At 39.7% G+C, this 18,704-nt stretch overlaps 1 protein-coding gene across 3 annotated transcripts in view; it reads right to left on the bottom strand.

Annotated features, from left to right (window-relative positions):
* Nucleotides 1-1,142: 1,142 nt before the first annotated feature.
* The window catches only part of LOC125989302 (microphthalmia-associated transcription factor), a 43,434-nt gene continuing 25,872 nt past the window's right edge, over nt 1,143-18,704 (bottom strand). Inside the window, exons 2-10 of one of the 3 annotated variants that reach the window (XM_049755516.2) lie at nt 14,231-14,462; nt 5,439-5,654; nt 5,258-5,353; nt 4,609-4,726; nt 4,316-4,408; nt 4,190-4,243; nt 4,034-4,109; nt 3,339-3,486; nt 1,143-2,979 (exon numbers count right to left, since the gene is read on the bottom strand). In XM_049755516.2, the coding sequence (XP_049611473.1) occupies nt 2,578-2,979; nt 3,339-3,486; nt 4,034-4,109; nt 4,190-4,243; nt 4,316-4,408; nt 4,609-4,726; nt 5,258-5,353; nt 5,439-5,654; nt 14,231-14,462 (1,435 nt within the window). In that variant the 3' untranslated portion in view covers nt 1,143-2,577. Of the gene's footprint in view, nt 2,980-3,338; nt 3,487-4,033; nt 4,110-4,189; nt 4,244-4,315; nt 4,409-4,608; nt 4,727-5,257; nt 5,354-5,438; nt 5,655-7,127; nt 8,900-14,230; nt 14,463-18,704 lie in introns of those variants that run through there. The other 2 variants (XM_049755517.2, XM_049755519.2) reach the window with 2 other exon arrangements.

Raw genomic sequence — 18,704 nt, 5'->3', positions numbered from 1 at the left:
GAATAATAAATTGGCACAAGAATATTACCCAATATTCATGACATGTGGCTGTGTTTGTTAGAGAAGCTTATTCATTTGATTAACATGACGTTTGTTGTCAGGAAGAGTGAGACTAGAACAAAGTTTCTTTTTTAAAAAAGATTATTTACCAAAATAAAAAGAAAATGTGTAAAAATATACATTTAACAGGGATAGGTTTAATCACAGTTAAATTAAAGGTCGTTCTCCTAAAACAGTGGTCCCCAACCACCGGGCCGCGGACCGGTCCGTGGGTCATTTGGTACCGGGCCGCACAGAAAGAAAAATAAAATAAAAAATACTATATATTATCGACGATCAATTAATTCAGGTCAAGGCGCTCGTCCCGGTCACATGACGTGTTTCCCCAGTCGAGCCCGCAAAATTAGCAAAAATGATTTTTATTTTGAAAAATATAAAAAATCTGGGGGATTCTCTCCCAATGACATCCGTCGGTTCACCTGTGCCTCTTGACACAGGTAAATTTAGGTCAAGACGCTCGTCCCGGTCCCGTCCCGAAGCTAGCAAAAATGGGTAAGAAAAAGAGATGTTTGGAAAGAGGAAAAGGCCCAATGTGGAGACAGAAGAAGAGGCTACAACTTCCAAGAAAAAGAAAGCTGTATTAAAATCAAGGCAGAATATCCCGATCGCCACAAAAGCACTGAAAACCCTGTTTCTCTGTCCAACGGGATTTTCTGCGGTTACAGCGACCAAAACAAAGCTACGGAGCAGATACTTCATGGTGAGTTTTATTTTGATGCGCATTGTATTTGTTTTTATGCCAGTCGTATCATTTGATTTCATCGTATTTATATATTTATTATAAATGTATTATTTATTTATATAAAGGCCGTTCGTTGAGAATATTTTCTGACATGTAATCGGTCTGTGGCGCAAAAAAGGTTGGGGACCACTGTCCTAAAACATTCTTCTACATCAATTAATTCCATTATTAATCATTCCAACTATGGTCAATGCTTTATTTATTTTATCATGAGATGCTTGTCATCCGACAAGCTCTTGGATTTTTTTTCTTTAACTCCAAAAAGTTTGTAAAGCAGCTTGACGTTCTCCCTAAACACCAGTAAACATCTAAAACCCAATGGTAGTGCCAGTATCTATAGCTCCTCTTACTCAAGGCACTTACATCATTTATAAAGATGACATCATCACATTGTCACTATGTGAATGGACAGGCACAAAGTCCACTATTGCCTAGCTGGAGACTGAATTGTAACATGGTAGATGACAAAATTGCGCAATGTGCTACAATTGCTGGAAAACAAATACACAATGTTCATACGTGGGGGAAAAAAAAAAAATCATCAGTCTTACATAATATTGTTTAAAAGTAGGAAAAGCAAACAACAATCATATGACTTAATGCACAGATACAGACAATAAAAACCAACTTGATTTAAAGAGGTCATTCCAGTGTTTTGATTTTTTTTTCCATGCGCTTCATTCAGAATCCATATGCAGTCGCCTTGTTGTCCTTCACAAAATAAATGCTCACATAAATTCTTTTTGATGCATGCTTGTTGTAGAAATGTGCACACCGATGACTTGACAGGTGAAAATATTTCAGCCATTTGGTCAGTGAGGGATGCGATATTCAGGTGGCAAATAAAAGCTGCTCTCAACATCTCATGTTGTTTGGGATAATATTACTATTTACTCATGTTTTTCACTTATCAACTGTAATTTCAGCTAAATTAAGCATAATTGTGGAGGATCTCTGGAAAAAAATGCACTGATCAGAAGCACTGACTAAAACGGATCTTATCAATTTGCTATTTACATTTCTGTATAACATTTTTACATACCGTCACAATATTAATTAAAAATACCAATGAGTTTGTTCAAAAATGTGGTTTTTTTTATGTCTGTAAATTTTGTCATTCAAGTCATGCTAATATTTAATCAAGCCAGCTGGACTCCTCTTGTTTGTTAAATTTGTTGTGCTTTTCCATTTAATATTCCAAATATTCAGACATGGGGAAAAAAAAATGCAATTAGGCTGACCATAAATTACGTCGGAGGGTGTATCTACATCTGATTAAATCGTCAAGGGTTTCATTGGATGAAGGCTAACAACCATAGCATGTGCATAGCATGTGCATAGTGATTCTGATGTCATATTAAGGCATGTTCAAGTTCTAAGACACGAGGAGTGTAAAGCACTACAGTAATAAATAGATTTCTTCTATTATTGCTATTCCTCACCACAACATATACTATATGTTACCTTCAATTAGAATTTCCTCAGATTCTTTGGAATCACCACAAATAGACATAATTTAGCATGTACCCTAAGATAAATAGGTCTATTTTACATATAAAACTCTCAACTCATTGTCATCAAAGTTTTGATTAAAGCAAACCAACTTTAAAAATCAATCCTTGAAATCAAGGTTGAGGGCTTTCAAAGACACAAATATCATAAAAAAAAGAAAGCCAAAGACTGAAAAACATGTAAACGCAGACAGACAAAAAAACAAACAAAACACCAGCAGCCCAGAGTGTAGCCTTATGGAGGGGCTCTTCCAGAAGGGGGCGCTAACAGCCCTGCTCATTCTCATCCATGCTCACGCTGCTCTTGCGACTGCTGTCCTTGGAGGCATCCGGGGAGACGGAAGAGAGCAAAGGGTCCCCGCCTTGCACGGGCGATACGTTGTCTTCCATGAGGATGTCGTTGAGTTTGGAAGCTGGCCTGCCGTGAATGCCGTACTGCCCGTCGGAAAAATCGGTGTGACCCTCGTTTCGCTCTAGGGTGCCGGGGGCCTCGGGGGTACAGGCTGGGTGGTGCTGGTGATGCGTGTGGGGGTGCAGTGTGTACAGCTCCTGGTGACAGTCCTCCAGGGCGGGCTCCTGCTTGATTCTCCGGCCTATGAGATCGGCGGAGCACAATGCCGAGGACGTGATGGCCAGGCCGTGAGCTCGAGCTTGCATCTCTAACTCCTGCACACAGCAGGCGTGGTGGGAAAGTGGGAAAATACATTGGTTCAGCACAACCTTTGACTACGCCTTGCACCAAAGATGACTTGTCAGCACTAGGACAGTGAAAATCTTTCGGTCCATAACATAGTTCTCGCTCAAATGATCTCCAAATGCACTGAAATCAGTGTTACACCTAGTTTTGTGCTAGTTTTTGTTTCTGTAAATATGTTTAAGAGGAGATGACGCATATTAAATCAGCTTGATGCATGTCATATGTCATGTCACAGAACCACAAAACCAAGCCTCACTTTTGGAGGCTACCCAATTGTAATATAAAATTAATTGGAATCAAAAAGGATCAAGATGACGTATTCCCCTACCTGTATCCTCAGCATAAGATGCCGATTGGCATTTTCAAGCTTCCTCTGGCAGTTCTCCAGCTCTTTGGCCCTTTGTTGCTCCCTCTGCAGCTTCCTGATGTAGTCCACGGAAGCCTTGAGGATGGTGCCTTTGTTCCAGCGCATGTCTCTGAGAAGCGTGCAGCAGTCTTAAGTTAGCCATGTTTGTTAGACCCTTAAATATCAGACACAGCTAATGCTACTGAGACCGTGTTGCTAATGTGCCACGTCATAAATTGAGGCCACCATAATTCACACGTGTTTGACGCTGAGGAGTCAGGAGGAGCCCCCCCAGGCTTCCATGTTTCTGCCGTTTTTTAAACAGCTGTGACGTACAATATTACAGGCTAAAAGGAGACATCCGGTGGTTCCAGGCAACGCCCGCTTTCATTTCCCCCTGACATCAATTTGACACTGTTGCTACCTCAGCTAGTCGCGTATCAATCTAACATTCTGGTTTCCATTTTATGTGCTGACGAAAAACAAGAACAGTCCAGCCTTGTGGAAAAAAGAACATTTTGCGTCAGTTTGAAAAAACTAATATCAATATGGACACTTGGACACTCATACACTCTTTTATGTCATTATAATAAATCAAACCAGGCATTATTTAGGGGTCCCATCATTTGACAGAACAAGGAGTTTTGTAACCAAAATGGATAAAAGGAGTAACTTACGGGTCATTTGACTTTGGAATTAAAGTTCCCAGTTCTTTGATACGATCATTAATGTTGAACCGTCGTCTTCTCTCAACTGCGGAACAAAAGTAGATGATATTGAACATAACATTCAAGTGATAGGTGAGAAAATTTGCAAATGAATGCAACACTCACTCAAGTTGTGGTTGTCCTTCTTCTGTCTCTCCTTTGCTAGAGCTCTTACTTCTGCTGATGGGAAACACATCAGTGCACGTCTAACCAAGATAGCGCCGACATTTTAAAGTCAAATGTCACACATACCAACGGGAAAGCCTTCAGGCCTCTGATAGTTGTCAAATTTTCCACATGATCCGGACTTATCCAACATGTGCATTACGGCCGGAGATTGTGACACTGCGTGGCAGATGTTGTTTTCAGCGCCGTGACGTACACGAGATACACAAACAGAAAGAACCATTAGAAACGAGTCTTCGCATTGACCCCAATAATTATTGGAAGCACAAAGGAGTAGAACTTTGCATTGATGTTTTCCATGCAGAGAAGATGAAACGATGCATAATTTTCATTATCGACCGTATTCTCGAAGCACTTACCCGAGTATTCCCTTTTGATGTTGGGCAGATTGGCAGGGCAAGAGTTGCTGATGGGCAATCCTTGCTGGGCCATGCCCTGATTTCCATACATGTCCATGATGGTGGTGGGCACTGGGATCTGTAGAACACAAAGCGGTTAGGGGGTTGCTTGCACAGATGATGAGAAAGATGGTGATTGGTTTCAGATGAAATCCCCAAATGTGGTGATGGTCTCATCACAGGGAAAGTCAACACCCAAATTTTCTTTATATGTAATAATCTGTTCTGTGCAGTCTAACTAGTCGAAATGATTCTTGTTTTATTTGTGAAACATGAATTGAATAGGCAAAATCCACATGCTTGTATTCATTTCAGGTGGCGGCCATTTTGCCACTTACTGTCAACTTAAAATGACATCACAGTTGCCACCAATTTTCTGAAGCTGAGCCGTGATTGGTTGTGATGGCAACTGTGATGTCATTTTTAGTCGACAGCAAGTAGTAAAATGGACACCCCCGTAAGATGGATCAAAACAGGAGAGTTTTTACTGCTTAACTCATATTCCACAGATGCAAAACTAATCAGAATGCCATGTTTAGACTAGTGGGGACACATACAACATATTATTGTAAAGAAAATGTTTGGGGTGACATCCCCTTTAAGGATGTACCGTGTTGGCCATTTGAAGTCCTGGGTCCATCAGGCCGAGGATATCATCGCTGTAACTGGACTCCAGACTAATAATGTCATCGATGACATCATCCATCTAAAGCAAAAGGATGTCATTCAACTTGAAAGCTCGTAAAAAAAATAAGCGTTGGTTTGCAATTAACCAGAACAAGTCCAGTAACCTCTTTCTCGCAGTTCGAGTTCAGGGTCAGTAAGGCCATAGGGCTGTTGGGGGCGCTGTTGCCCGGACCTGGCGGCATGCCCCCGTGGTCAGAGGACTGGTTGGGACAGGGCAAGCTCAGTACCTGTGAGCCAAGCTTTCCCAGGTACTGCTTGACCTGCTGCTGCTGGGAGCGCTGAATGTGGTACTTGGTCGGGTTCTCCAGATGAGTCTGCACCTGTTGTGGCCCAAGAGAACATTCAAAACATTGCCAAATGCAACTGAAATACAGTACAGTAGAAAAAACAAAGTCTACACAATCACTGTTTCAATGTTTTGTTATTTTTAACACAGCTAGGAGCTAAGAAATACCTTGTTTTAAGATTGCACTTTCAGGAGTGAACATGTTCCAGTCTAATACAAACACAAAACATGTCTGACAACTATAATTAGCCTGTGATTATTTTTCAATGTGATTAGGATGATTTGATCATTTGACTGTCGACAAATAACATTAAAAAAATCCACTAGAATTTGCTTAAGTACAGGCAGTCCTTTAGTTCATCACATTTGACGGAACATTTAGGAAATCATATGTAAATGTATTTTATGTAATTTCACTGTGACAGGGCCTGCAAGATCATTTCCTATACACTCGCAAACGCAGTGAGCTATAGTTACAACCTAAATCCTAATATTTGTTTCTTCAAATTGTATTCATTTATTCCCAACTCGTTATACTGTAGAGTATCTCTTGGCTGCACCTCTTCCAGTGTGCGGCTATTAGAGCTTTTTTTTTGGGCCAATAAAATTTTAGCCTCTACGTTCTGCCACATTAATGTTATCCACCAAGGATCGTGAAAATCAGTAGTGCTGGCCAATGTTAGTTAAACTATATTAGCAATCAGATTTCAAATTTGTTCTTACATGGTCAGAACCGGCGAGCTGTACTTTTCCATCCTCTGATTCGTTTGTCATAACTTTGCCAAGTTTTGCAGATGATATTCGTGGCACAGTAGCATACTGTTATCTTGCATTTTTTGTGTAGTATTGGTTGTTTCTATAAATGCGAGATGATAGTGGAGGTATTAAGTCGGGTAAGTCACCACTGAGGACCCAGGCAGTCACCACTGTTACTAATACTATGATTTTAGTTATCCATAATTTTTTTTGGTAGCATGTGCTAAATATCCCATATGTAATTTCAACCTGAAAGAAATGAATGTGATGAATTCAAGGACAAAAGTTAAAGAAGTCAAGTATAATACAGCATGCACATAACTGTGTTTCTGATCAGTTTAATGTGAAGCAAAGTTTGTATAAGCACTGCACACATATTAAGACACTAATGTTACCACAAATGCGAATGAACACAACAAAAGAGGCATAAACTACGATAGTCTGTGATCCAGGGTCCCTATTATCATTTTGCCAAGCCAGTATAGAATGGTATTTTCAATCAACCTTATGCGGCAAAAAAAACAAAACAAATTATGATGAGGCAAACACGGGGGGGAAAAAAGAGTATATCTTGTACCATTGCATTTTTTTACTCACTGGCTACAGTTTTATCCAATGTCAGAGCATCACAATGAAATAAATTTAAGTTGGAGCATCTTGTTGCATTGAAGTCATTGCTCATCAAAGTCAAGCCCATGTCAAAATTGTTGAATGCTAGTTATACTGTCAAGAAAATGATAAAGAAACATACCTCATAAGGGTGATATCCAAGCATCTCAAGCATTATGCGCACTGATTAAAAACGTCCAGTCTAAAAAGCAGACTCTTGCTTCAACTAAGATCTAAACTGTGATGGATAACTGCTTCTTTTCTCAAGACTGAGATGGCTACGAGAGAAGCCAATGCCGGCTTGTCTTTAAATGGCAAGGAAAAAAAAAAAAACTTCATTAGTTATGCGTGTTAGAGTTTGCCGGCAGACACAATGAGCCTTTTCAAATTTGGGTTGTTTCATGTAAAAACTGAAGTTATGCCTTTATGGCGTATCACTTGATGCGAGGATGCTGCACTAACAACAGTAAGTGCCTTTGTTTGGCAAGGTCCACCTCTTCAGCTCCAATCTGCCTCGGGCTTTAACTTGGCCCCATCCAGTTGTTTAACCCTCTGGATCCTCTGCAAATGAGGCCATGTCAGCACAGTGTACATAATGAAGCCTCTTACAACTTTGTTCTCCATATCCTTAAGTCGCCTGTTTCCAACTTTTTGCCTGTAACTTCAGAAAGAGTCAGCAACCAATAACACTTTGCCTCTTCTTTTCGGCATGGCTGTACTTGCTATAAGGGGGTTGAAGTCTTTGAGTCATCTGCCGCTTTTCAGCCAACAGACAGACCTGAATTTGATATTTTGTAAAGTCAAGAGTGCTGTGACAGTTACCCCAGAAAGATGATAAAAAAAAAAAATACTGTTCTATTATTATCTTTCCTTCCACCTGTGAGACAATCAAGTCTTGTGTTCTTACAAATGTCACAAGAGCACAAACACTCTGCTGTTCATGCTGGGATACAATATCATTGTCCCGGTGGCCATGTGAGGTGCATTAAAACACGTCCTGCAGGTAGGTCTCACCTTGGGCAGCAAATTGCCATTACAGGGTTGTAAAAAGGACAACACTGAGAGGGCTTGAGATATTTACAGCTCATCAGAGGAACTTCAATAACCCGAGGCAAAGAATGGGATGTACTGGCCAGTGAATTAAACAAGATGGAATTTGGCTATCTAGCGACTGATAAGGACTTCATTCACTTCACTGGTACATCTGTAATAATCAATGATAGTGTCAAACTCAAAAAAAGCAAAACGCTTGGGGTCGATGTGAGGAAGATACACATAACTTTCTTTTTCTGTCCAACTCCATTTAATTTCCCACAATCAAAATATTCGACGCAATGAGAAACTAGCTTTGCTCGTACAAGAACTGCTGACGCTCTGATATCCATGCGCACTGCAACATGTTTTGCATTAAAGTGATGCCTTGGGCTTGATGTGCTTCAGTGATAAGTCTTTGTTAAATAATTTGCATCCATCTTTGCCACGCTTCTATTAGGCAGTTTAAAAAACCCCAAAACAAAACATAAAAACCCAACAAATTTCCATCCAGCGGGCCAAGCAATGTTGTCTTGCAACTCTCAGCATGTTGTTTGCTTTACGTTCTGGTTCAAACTCAACAAATCAGTTGTCAATGTGCCAGGAATTAGGCCACAGAGAAAAGTCAACAAGAGTGCAGGAATAACAAAGCCTCATTAAATACTTAAAAAGAAAATTATAATGCGGTTAATAGATTAAAATTTGGGTAGTCGGCTATGGTGTAAAAGTATGAGCAGTGTGGTTCTTGATGTGCTCACTGCTTAATTTGTAAAGTTCCTTGAGAGAAAAACCTGTTTGTTGGTTATGCTCCAAAAAATGGATTGGTGACCAGTCTAGGGTGTGCCCTGTCTTTCAGTTTAAATCAGCATCAAAAGGCTCCAGTTACATCCTCGTGAGGACAATCGGTATGCGTACTGTACAAGATGGATGGATGGACGGACGGATCGATGGACGGACGGATGGACATTACAGCGGAGGTTCTTAACCTTGTTAAAGGTAACAATTCACCTAGCTCCACATTTTGAAATATGCATTCACTAAACTCATAATTGGAATTACACAGTGCCAATCAATGCACTTGTTGACTGACAGGCAAATTCAGAACTTCTCCTTGCCAAGTGCTCCTCACATATCATTTTCACAACAATCTTTCTTTTCGTTGTTTTGATGTCTACGGTCCACAAAAAAAAAGAGGAAAATTGTGTACCATTAAAAATTGTTAATGCTGTCATGCTGAATTGTACATTCTGTGGTTTTAAGGAGATGGGGGATAGATCAACTGTCAAGTACATCAGACACGGTATAAATGTCACCGCGTTCTAGTCATTAATCTATTATTTTAACATTGGACCACATTTACATGGATTCATTCAATCAATCCTAACTTTGAAGATCTTTTTTTTTTTTTTAAATACAAACAGTGGATGTTGACTACATGGTTAGCTGTAGGTCCACAACAAATGAACAAGAGTTTCAGTTATTTTCAAAAATGTTTACATCATTCTCACCACAGAATTACAAACTGGTGTTGTCAGTTTGTTGATTTCCAGATTAGTCATAGATTAGCAAATGAAATAAACTGTGTAATAAGTGTTTTGTAATACTTTGTTTCCCAGTCAAATTAGCTTTTTACTTAAGCCCTTAGCTGTACTACCACACTGAGCAAATAGTCTTCATCATATAGTATGGAGAACATTTTGCCCTATTGACGATAACGTGGAAATATCAGAAGTTGGGGTTTCCAGGATTATGTTCATCCTCAAGGTTTTTATCATAGACTGTACACTATCTCAGTACACAAAATTTATTTGAGCCCCCTGGTGGGGACAGACAGAGAGTGGAATCATTCCAGTCTTGTCAATACGTATACTGTTGCTTTTGTTGAAATTATGTAGGTTGACGCAAGAAAATAATAATTAAATGTCAACATTCAGGAAGGAGCAAAGGCTATTTTGAGGTTACTTTGAATTGCCATAGCCGCTGTATAATTTAGAATTTACAAATGTCACGTGCCTTGAGCGCTATGAAAGGATGTTAAAGCTTGAAGGAGCAGCAGGTTTAAATGTCGTTTTGTGTATTCTGTGAATCACACACCACTAACTGACTGCATCTGCGGCCACAGCAAACAAAACAGCTTGTTGTTTTTCCAGATAATTCTGAAGCCTTAAGCAGTCCCTGCAGGCATCAGCAACACAAGATATTTAGAGCCAGAGACGTGGACAAGGCATGTTGTTGTACTACTTCCGAAGGGAAATCTTTTTTTCTCTTGTATGCTTTTGGGCATTATGTGGTGTTCCTGAAGAATACTTAACAAGAAGGAACTTTTAGCAAAAGAATGGACCACTTTGTGAGACGCTAAAAATTCTTGCACGCTCTGTGGGACTCACTCCAAAAAGTGTGATCTTTAGGAGACAAACCATAGTGAGGTTTTCAATTTTCTTCAGTGCATGCAAAAGGTAATTCTCTAGGACATAAAACCACATATTTTCTTGGCAATAATATATTGTGTCTAACATGGCATTGTGATTACTATTGCATTTATGAAATAAGAGTTAAGCAGCAAAATTCACCAGTTTGTATCTGAAGGGGCGGCGTGCACAAAGGAAGTAGGTTTTGGCACGCAATCAATCGGCAATATATTAACCTCGCAATTGACAGTAGCAACATCCAATCAGAGTGCCAAAACAAGAGGTTTTTAATAATGACAAAACATTTTTCATCCAGTGGTGGGACTTCTTTTTGTGTGAGTGTGACATTGGAGAGAAATGTGTGAGTCTTCCGCTCTGTGCCTGAGTGTTAACAGCTCTGTCTTTGATTCCCAGGATGCCAACTAACTCACACCGTGCCAACTGCTATCTCGCTCTGATGCTAATATTAGGCAAAGTCACTGCTGTTTCAGCAAATACAAGCAAGGCTGTCGATTATTCTGGGTCATTAAGTGAAACAATGTTGATGTCAAGCTCCTGTCTGTCACTGGCTATATTGTAGTTTCCTTCAGAGGGGCGTTTTGACAATCACCTCATGAAATAACACCACCAATTCATGGATAACTAGATTTGAAATCTGAGGCCAAATATTACGACATATTTTTTAAAAAGGGGGTTGGTACCAAAAAATGTGTATCGTAGGCTACATAAAATGATGTGGCGGGTATCTGGCACCTCGGCCTTGAGTTGGACACCTGTGCTATAGCTGCTAATAGCGAATTAGGGTTGTACAAAAAAAAAAAAAAAAATTGAGCCAACAATCTTTCTGTTTTGAGCACAGTTTATCATCTGGTTCTTGACCTTCAACACGATGAACAAACACACTAATCACGTGGTAAAAAACTCTTGCACTGATCTTTTCTTTCTTCAAAAGTCCAACATCAATAATTTGCCTACTTTGGAAATGAACAAAAGCACAAGATAACAGTCGTAATGATTATGTACTAAAAAAAACAATGGCATTTGTTATTGTTTGAGCTCTCGGGGAAGCTGTTTAAATACTGCTGGAAGGATTGCTTACACCATGCCAGTTTTCTTTGATGTACCGCAAAAAGTAATATGACGAGCCATGAGGTAGCCTAACTGAGTCACTAGTTGCTGTAGGGTTGTTCGATTATGAAAAAAAGATTAGTCACGCTTATTTGGGGAATAATTGACGCAAATCATTTTGATTGATTTCGATTTTTTGTATTCCGTAAAAACAACAAAAAACAATGTTCGACATTTAATTTCTTTTAAAGTCGCAACTTGTCATTTATCCATAAACTAAATCAACAACGAAAAACATACAATGTACAAAAAACACGCTTGTCAAAAATTGTTCACTTCCCAGTCAGTGACACGTGCACTCAAGGAAACCCACTTGCGCCCATACAGCTCAGTTAAGTAAACAATGAAATCACTGCCCCCTAGTGGTTGGAGGTCAAATAAACCACGGGGCCCCTAAATTATTACTGTTGCTTTACACCTCTGTACAGTTCCATTGCCAATGTTGATGTGCAATTTTTGCATACTACATGGGTAACGAGTTACTGATTGTATAATCCAAGAGAAAATGTACATGACTTTTGAGGTACCATAAATCCCCAGGGAAAAAAAAAATCTAGGAATCATGGTTAACCCTTTTAGGAAGTTATCCTACAAACATTTCAAAGAGGTATTCTTTTTCCCTCGCTTAAATATGCAGTGGAATGAAAGCGGCATGGGCTAATTACGAGCATTCTTCACTGAATTAGTGTTCGGTGTGTGGCAAGGCTATGTTCTCCTTTGTCTTGATCCCTAAACTGATCCCTTGCTTATACCCCGTGAGGTCATAGGTCACTTGTTTAATTAAGGGTCCAATCAGTCTTTAGATAAACTCATCTGAGCTTAATGTTTGCACTTTTTGAGGGCCAGCAGCTCTGCCTGGTACCCCTGATCTTTACGCGCACTCGACTAATCTAACCTCAGACAGGGGGAGTAGGTTAACCCAGCTCAAAAGCGCCAAGCTGCAACGGCCTTTTCATTTGACAACTTCAGTCAGAGAAGAATGTCTGTAAGCTCTTGCCAAACCAGAAAAATAACTCCAACGCGGCATATTGTACACAAGGTGAGGGTTTGAGGAGGGGGCGCCCTAAAGCTCTCAAAGCGCTGCAGATTAGGTTGGTGCTGCGTGAGAGGACCACTGTTTGTGGCCCTTATACTGTATTGGAGTGCTATGGCTGGCCCATGCCACACACATCCAAGGGTGATGAAAGTGTGGCTGAGCAAGCAACCATGAAATCTCTCAATGTGCTGTGGATGGATTTAGTTCAACAAAGATTACTCAATAGCTGCCAGAGTATAGGCCCTTTGCAACACACTCCATGTGAGACTATACAACTTTGTGTTGTTTTATAATCACAACAATTTTATATTCTGTAGATCGATCTTTGGTTCCCTACTGGTTTTCCCCGTATGCTATTTTCATCTTAAATCCTCATGCAGCCACAATATATCGAGATGGCATGTGAAATTAGTAGCAATTATGTATATTATTTCGAATTAGTAGATATTATAATCAAAAACGGTAACAAAATAGTTTATTGAATCTTTTTAAATGAGAAGTTTAGAAAATGCACCATTAGGCAGACATTTTACTTTTGTTATATTTTAATAATCCAAGATTTCTTAGCATGTACAGTAAACATTTTTGTTTTGATGTCTTTTTCACAATATTTAAATTTTATGGGGGGGTGGTCTGACCGTTTTTTCGTGTATGGAATGGTTACCAGTGTTTCGAGATAATTTTTATAGTTTTGTTATTTTTTTTCCCTAATGTATTTCAATGAACGTCAATCATATGCAAACGTTTGCTTTTCGTGGGCCAGGACGGTCCCAATACTTGTGAATATTTTAGGGTCGGCAGGATGGTAAATGAAAAAGTTGTTTAACTACTGTACATTGACTGGATTGATGTGATGGTATTGATTATTGTTATTATTATTATTGTTAATTTATTTTTTAGCTTGCTGATCGGTGATCGGCTCCAAAATTCTGAATCCATGTAAACCCTCGTAATATGCATTTCCACCCTCACAAATTGCAGATTACATTTTAGAACAGAAATAACTATTTTAAAATCATTTTTGAAATAAAAAACTGAAAAAACTACTCTAAGAGCATTTGTGAGGAAAATAAACTGCAAAGTTTCAATGTTGGAAAATAAAACCAACAGAATGGCACACATACAGTAGCTATTGCTATATTTACCGGACAATTGGGCAAAACGAAAACTTACCAAAGAGCGGCGTAAGAATGCACCCTCAAACGCTACGGCTTCAACTCGTACAAAAACCTTAAGAGTTTCCCGGCCCTCGCACTGCCAGGGAATCAAAGCTATGAAAAGATGTGAATGTAGCTGAGCAAATAGGATTAAAGATGGCTAAATCCAAATGGCTGGAAGCACAGCATGCATTAAAGAGGAATTCTCTCAGGAAAGATAATCCCCATATACACACATTCTAACACACTTCACTCACCCCATTTTTTTTTTTTTTTTTTTTTACACACACCCTCCGAGTAATTCCGTGATTGCCTGACTGTCCACACACCACAGTCAATAGAGTCTATAAATACACTGCTCAGACTGCAGTCAGCAATGACACACACTGATTCCAGAGATGAAAATAGCCGAATAATCACACTTGCCGTCATATTCTTCTGTTTCTGCTCCAGCATTAAGCACCAGAATCGGAGCGAATCTTACCTTCAGCACTTCCATGGGCACCTGTGTGGTGGCCGGTGCAGGGACGCTGACATTGATGGCAGGGGTCTGTGCAGCTGTGGTTTGTGGGTACTGGGCGTCTTGCTGCCTGCGCTGCTCCCGCCGCTCCTGCTCCTGAAGCTGCTCGCGCATCAGCTGTTGACGCAGCAGGATGCGCGAGGTTGTGGCCGAGGAGCTGAGAGGAGGCTTGGATGCGCCGCGCTGCTCCGACGAGCTGCGGTGAAGGGAAAGACGATGCTAGGTGACTGAGGCGGATGAACGGAGCAAAAGAGGGCGTGGGGCGGGTTGAGAAGGTGAGATGAAGAGCAGAAACTTAAAAATGAAAATGAGAGGGCAGTCAGAGGTCAGGTGGAGAGAGAGAGAGGTCAAGCAAGATGATGGTGAGAGATTAGCTGTGTTGATTCATGAGCACGTCTCCCTCGACACACGCCTGCGGGATTTAGTTGCTCGGTGTGGGGCCACTCTCCAATTGCGCAGTACTTGTGATTACTTTGTCTTCCTGGACTGTTCTCTCATTTAGGCTTCAATTCTGTAGGGGATTGACAGCACAGAACCACTCCCCTCCAAATATCAGTCGCGCTTTCTGGCTCACTGTTCCTGTCTTGCACGGTGAAGCCGTGTCCTATTCGCTCGCCACGCTTGCCTTTGCAAAGACTGAGCAGTTAAATTGAACTTCACCACGAGTGGATCGTGTGGGCCGATTCATAGGAGTAAATTGCAATCACAGAAAACAACAAAACCCCACAATACCATCACTCAGTCAGTTGTTGTAGCAATGACGTCGCATTTTCTGTTCAATTGTTTTTCTTAAATCAGTGGCGCGATTGATTTGTCTCTACTGTACAATTAGATGTTTATATGGATGTATCATAGAAACCTGATCACCTCTCAAAACAGGTTGATTTCAGTGAGGCTGAAGAAACGGATCGGAGACCGTTTCGTAAGTCTTAATCCTTTGACGAAAGCAAGTCACAGGCATGTTATTTCAACCCCTGAGAATAATTTGAATTTTGACAAAATTGCATAGTATGTTTCCTCTAAAATGTTGACAAACGTAGAACTCAACTTGACCATTGTCTGATCCTATTGATTGAAATAGATGAAACTCCATAATTGTATTGTTGTATGCAATTTTTACAATAGTTACTAATAATAATAATAATTACATTCATGATTATACATAAATATAACAACTTTGATTTTAACTCATGACCACTTTTTTATCATTTTCATTGCCCAAGAGAAATCCATTTTAGACTTTTCTTTCCATTAAAGTGACTGAATATGGTTCATTGAAAGGATGTGTATATGGTTTCATTTTGATACATTTCATGTGAATATTCTAAGATTCACACATGCAGTAAAAATTTATAAATTTGCTTTGGAGATGTTTTTTAATAGAGGATGAAAATAAACATCGAACCTGCCCGCCTTTTTAGAGCACCGTTCATGGTCTCGTCTTAATCCATTTGTTTGTGTGTATGATTACACAAGAACGACTGACCCCGTTTTCTTCGTGGAGAGGTATGATATGGATCAAGGAAAAAAAAAAAACCTCAATATTTATAGTTAGGGACGACTCAAATAAAAAAGTAGAAATGCCCAAACGTTGCTAAATTCAGCGGCACGCTCAAAATGTTTCTTCACATAACAGAAAGAGGAACAAGGGGGGCTGTTTCAGTTTTCCCACTCTCTTCAAACCGAGACGGTTACTCCCCAGACAGAGTCGGTCGGGCGCTCCTAAAATAGAGGGACTCTGCTGAAGCAGAAGTTGTCGGGATGAAGCCTTCATGGAGTGAGTGATCCTTTTGATACAACTCGGCAAAACGTCTGGCCAATCCAGCTGTGCAGTAATCGGACTAATTAGCCGGCAGAGTCAAACACAGCTTCGGTCTGCCGTGCATTGGGTGGGTGTTGGGCCCTCAGCGTACCATAATTCCCCTCCTTCTCTCCCAGCAATGAATATAATCTCATTGTCTGAAGACACACCCAGTGAAGCTTGGACAAGAGAAAAAAAATACTAGAGAGCAAAGAAACCATATTTTCTTTGTCGTTAATGGTAAAAATGAAGCATAAATAATTTACTGGGAAATACAATTTTTTTTATACCAGACTTAGTTTCGTTTTTATCAGTCTTGCTGCCACTGTGTCGTCAATGATCACGTCTGGTTATTGATTCAAATAATTGGAATTAAAAGTCTATATGCCTGTGTTAAAATGCATTTTTTAATGGAAAAAATAGAAAAAGGCTATATAATTTCAAAACTTAAATGTGACCTAGAACAAAGTAAACAACTTCGCAGCTGTGATTTTGTGCAAGTGTGTATATATTTTTATGACAGGGATTAGAGCAGCCTTCAGGAGAAAAGGGAGTGATCCTACAAATTGTACTTAGATAGATTTTTAATCGTTAATCCACTGCGTATTAACATACGCCTCAACGCAATATAATTCATTTCCACTTTACGGTCCTGTTTAGCTGTGTGTGTGGCATTATTCATTAAGATGTGTACAATTTTCTCTCAATTTATTAAACTGAGTGCTATTTTTCAGTTCAAAGTTGGATACGCTGCCATTTATCGTAATTTCTTTCGACTTGAATAAAACCCCAGATTCAGCTGAAGAAAAACCAAACGTAAAGCATGATGCTGCCACCCCATGCTTCCCTGTGGCTATGTTGTTCTTTTGATGAAGAACAGTGTTGTTTTCGTACTAAGCACCGTCATAAATGACGGTGACAGCCTGGGGTCTATCAATTGACAACCAACATGGATGCGTCACTGACGTCAATAGATGGTGGGTTCATGCAACAAACAAGTGGCAAGCACGTGGTGATATTTTACAAAAACGAGACTGATAGCAATGACCCCAGCAGTCGTTGGGGGGTAGGCAGGGTACACCCCTGAACTGGTTGCCAGCCAACTATCTGCACTCACACATCCGGGTAATTTGGAGTGCTCAATCGGCCTACCACGCAGGCTTTTGGAATGTGGGAGGAAACCGGAGCGCCCGGAGGAAACCCAGGGACAGGGAGAACATGCAAACTTGACACAGGAAGGCCCTTCCCCTGAATGATAACAATGAGCTCTTTCTGATGCTGTGAAAACTCTGTGCCGACCGTGGCTTGTGTTAAGATCTGACTCCAAAATAGCCTACTAGAATGTCTAAACTTTATGTGGGATTAATTTAAATGATGGCAGGAGAATACTGACCCCAATTTAACATGAGTTTAAATGGGATTTGTTACCAGTAATTATGAAGACAGCATAGTTAAAAAAAAAAAAAAAAAACGGCGTGCACTCTTGTGCACCAACTTTGCATCTTTGTTGCTATAGTTAGTGACTTTCCCGCCCTTCCGAGCAACTATCAAAAAAATTCTATTTTTTACATTATATCAGTTGCTTTTTCTTTCTCTCGCTTAAGTTATCTAATTAGTGCCTGACCACCCATGAAGTTTGAAATTAAACTACTTGCTGGTTGATCTACCAAAATACGTCTGAAAGTAAACTGGCCAAAAGAATGGAAGCAAAAGACTGAACATCTCCTAATCTCAGAGTCTCCAAAAGTCTTCAGTAAAATCACAAAAAGTATTGCGATTATTTGCTTGTCTCTTTTTTGATAGTTGCTAGAAGGGACGGAAAAGTCACTAATTATAGAAACAAAGATGCAAAGTTGGTGACACTGGGTTTCATGATAGCCCTAAGAAATACTCTAAATTTGCATGAGACAGAATTTACCATTTCAACCAGAGTGTGACAAATGGATGTTGGGTGGATTCTAATACTTTGTGTATTGTGTATTTTGACAATCCCATTTTATGACTCATGAAAAAAATAACTTGGAGAGTGTTTTAGATGTTTTGTGAAGAGTGGTAGGCAACGGACCAAATGAACAGCGAAAAGAACTAATCAGCAAAGAGCGGATGTGTGTGATGTCAGAAAAAAAAAAAAACATATTTTGAAATAAATGCATGGCTTGGATGCAAAATGTCAACAACAGTTAATTACTGCTTAAGCCTGTATCTCACTGAGTAGCGGAGGTTCGCAACCTTTTCAGAACTCTGATGAGATTCCAACAATTGCTATACTTACGACTCAGTGAGATACTGAATATTAATGAATATTAAACAGTACAATTCTCTACAGACACATCTGATTAAATTTTCTTAATCAAAATCTGACATATTCAATGACATTCTACATTTCCCAGTATACACCATAGAACAATCACATTATCGTAAGACAAGCAGTAAGATTTTAAAATATTGAATATACAGTATTGGTTAATTGTTTAGTAGATTAAAAACATCTAACTGAACTGCAGCTAAACAAAAAACATAATGAGCCTTTTAGTTTTTAGCTTAGTACTTTTTTTTTTTTTTTTTTACTTTGTTCTAGATCCCAAACCTAGAAGCTGCTTTAAAGCTCATAATGCATAATTCCATTGTCTGCAAGGG

This window comes from Syngnathus scovelli, chromosome 2 (genome assembly GCF_024217435.2).
Source record: "Syngnathus scovelli strain Florida chromosome 2, RoL_Ssco_1.2, whole genome shotgun sequence".
NCBI classification, from domain to species: domain Eukaryota; kingdom Metazoa; phylum Chordata; class Actinopteri; order Syngnathiformes; family Syngnathidae; genus Syngnathus; species Syngnathus scovelli.
Note: the sequence above shows the minus strand (reverse complement) of the source record. Positions and strands in the feature narration are given on the sequence as shown.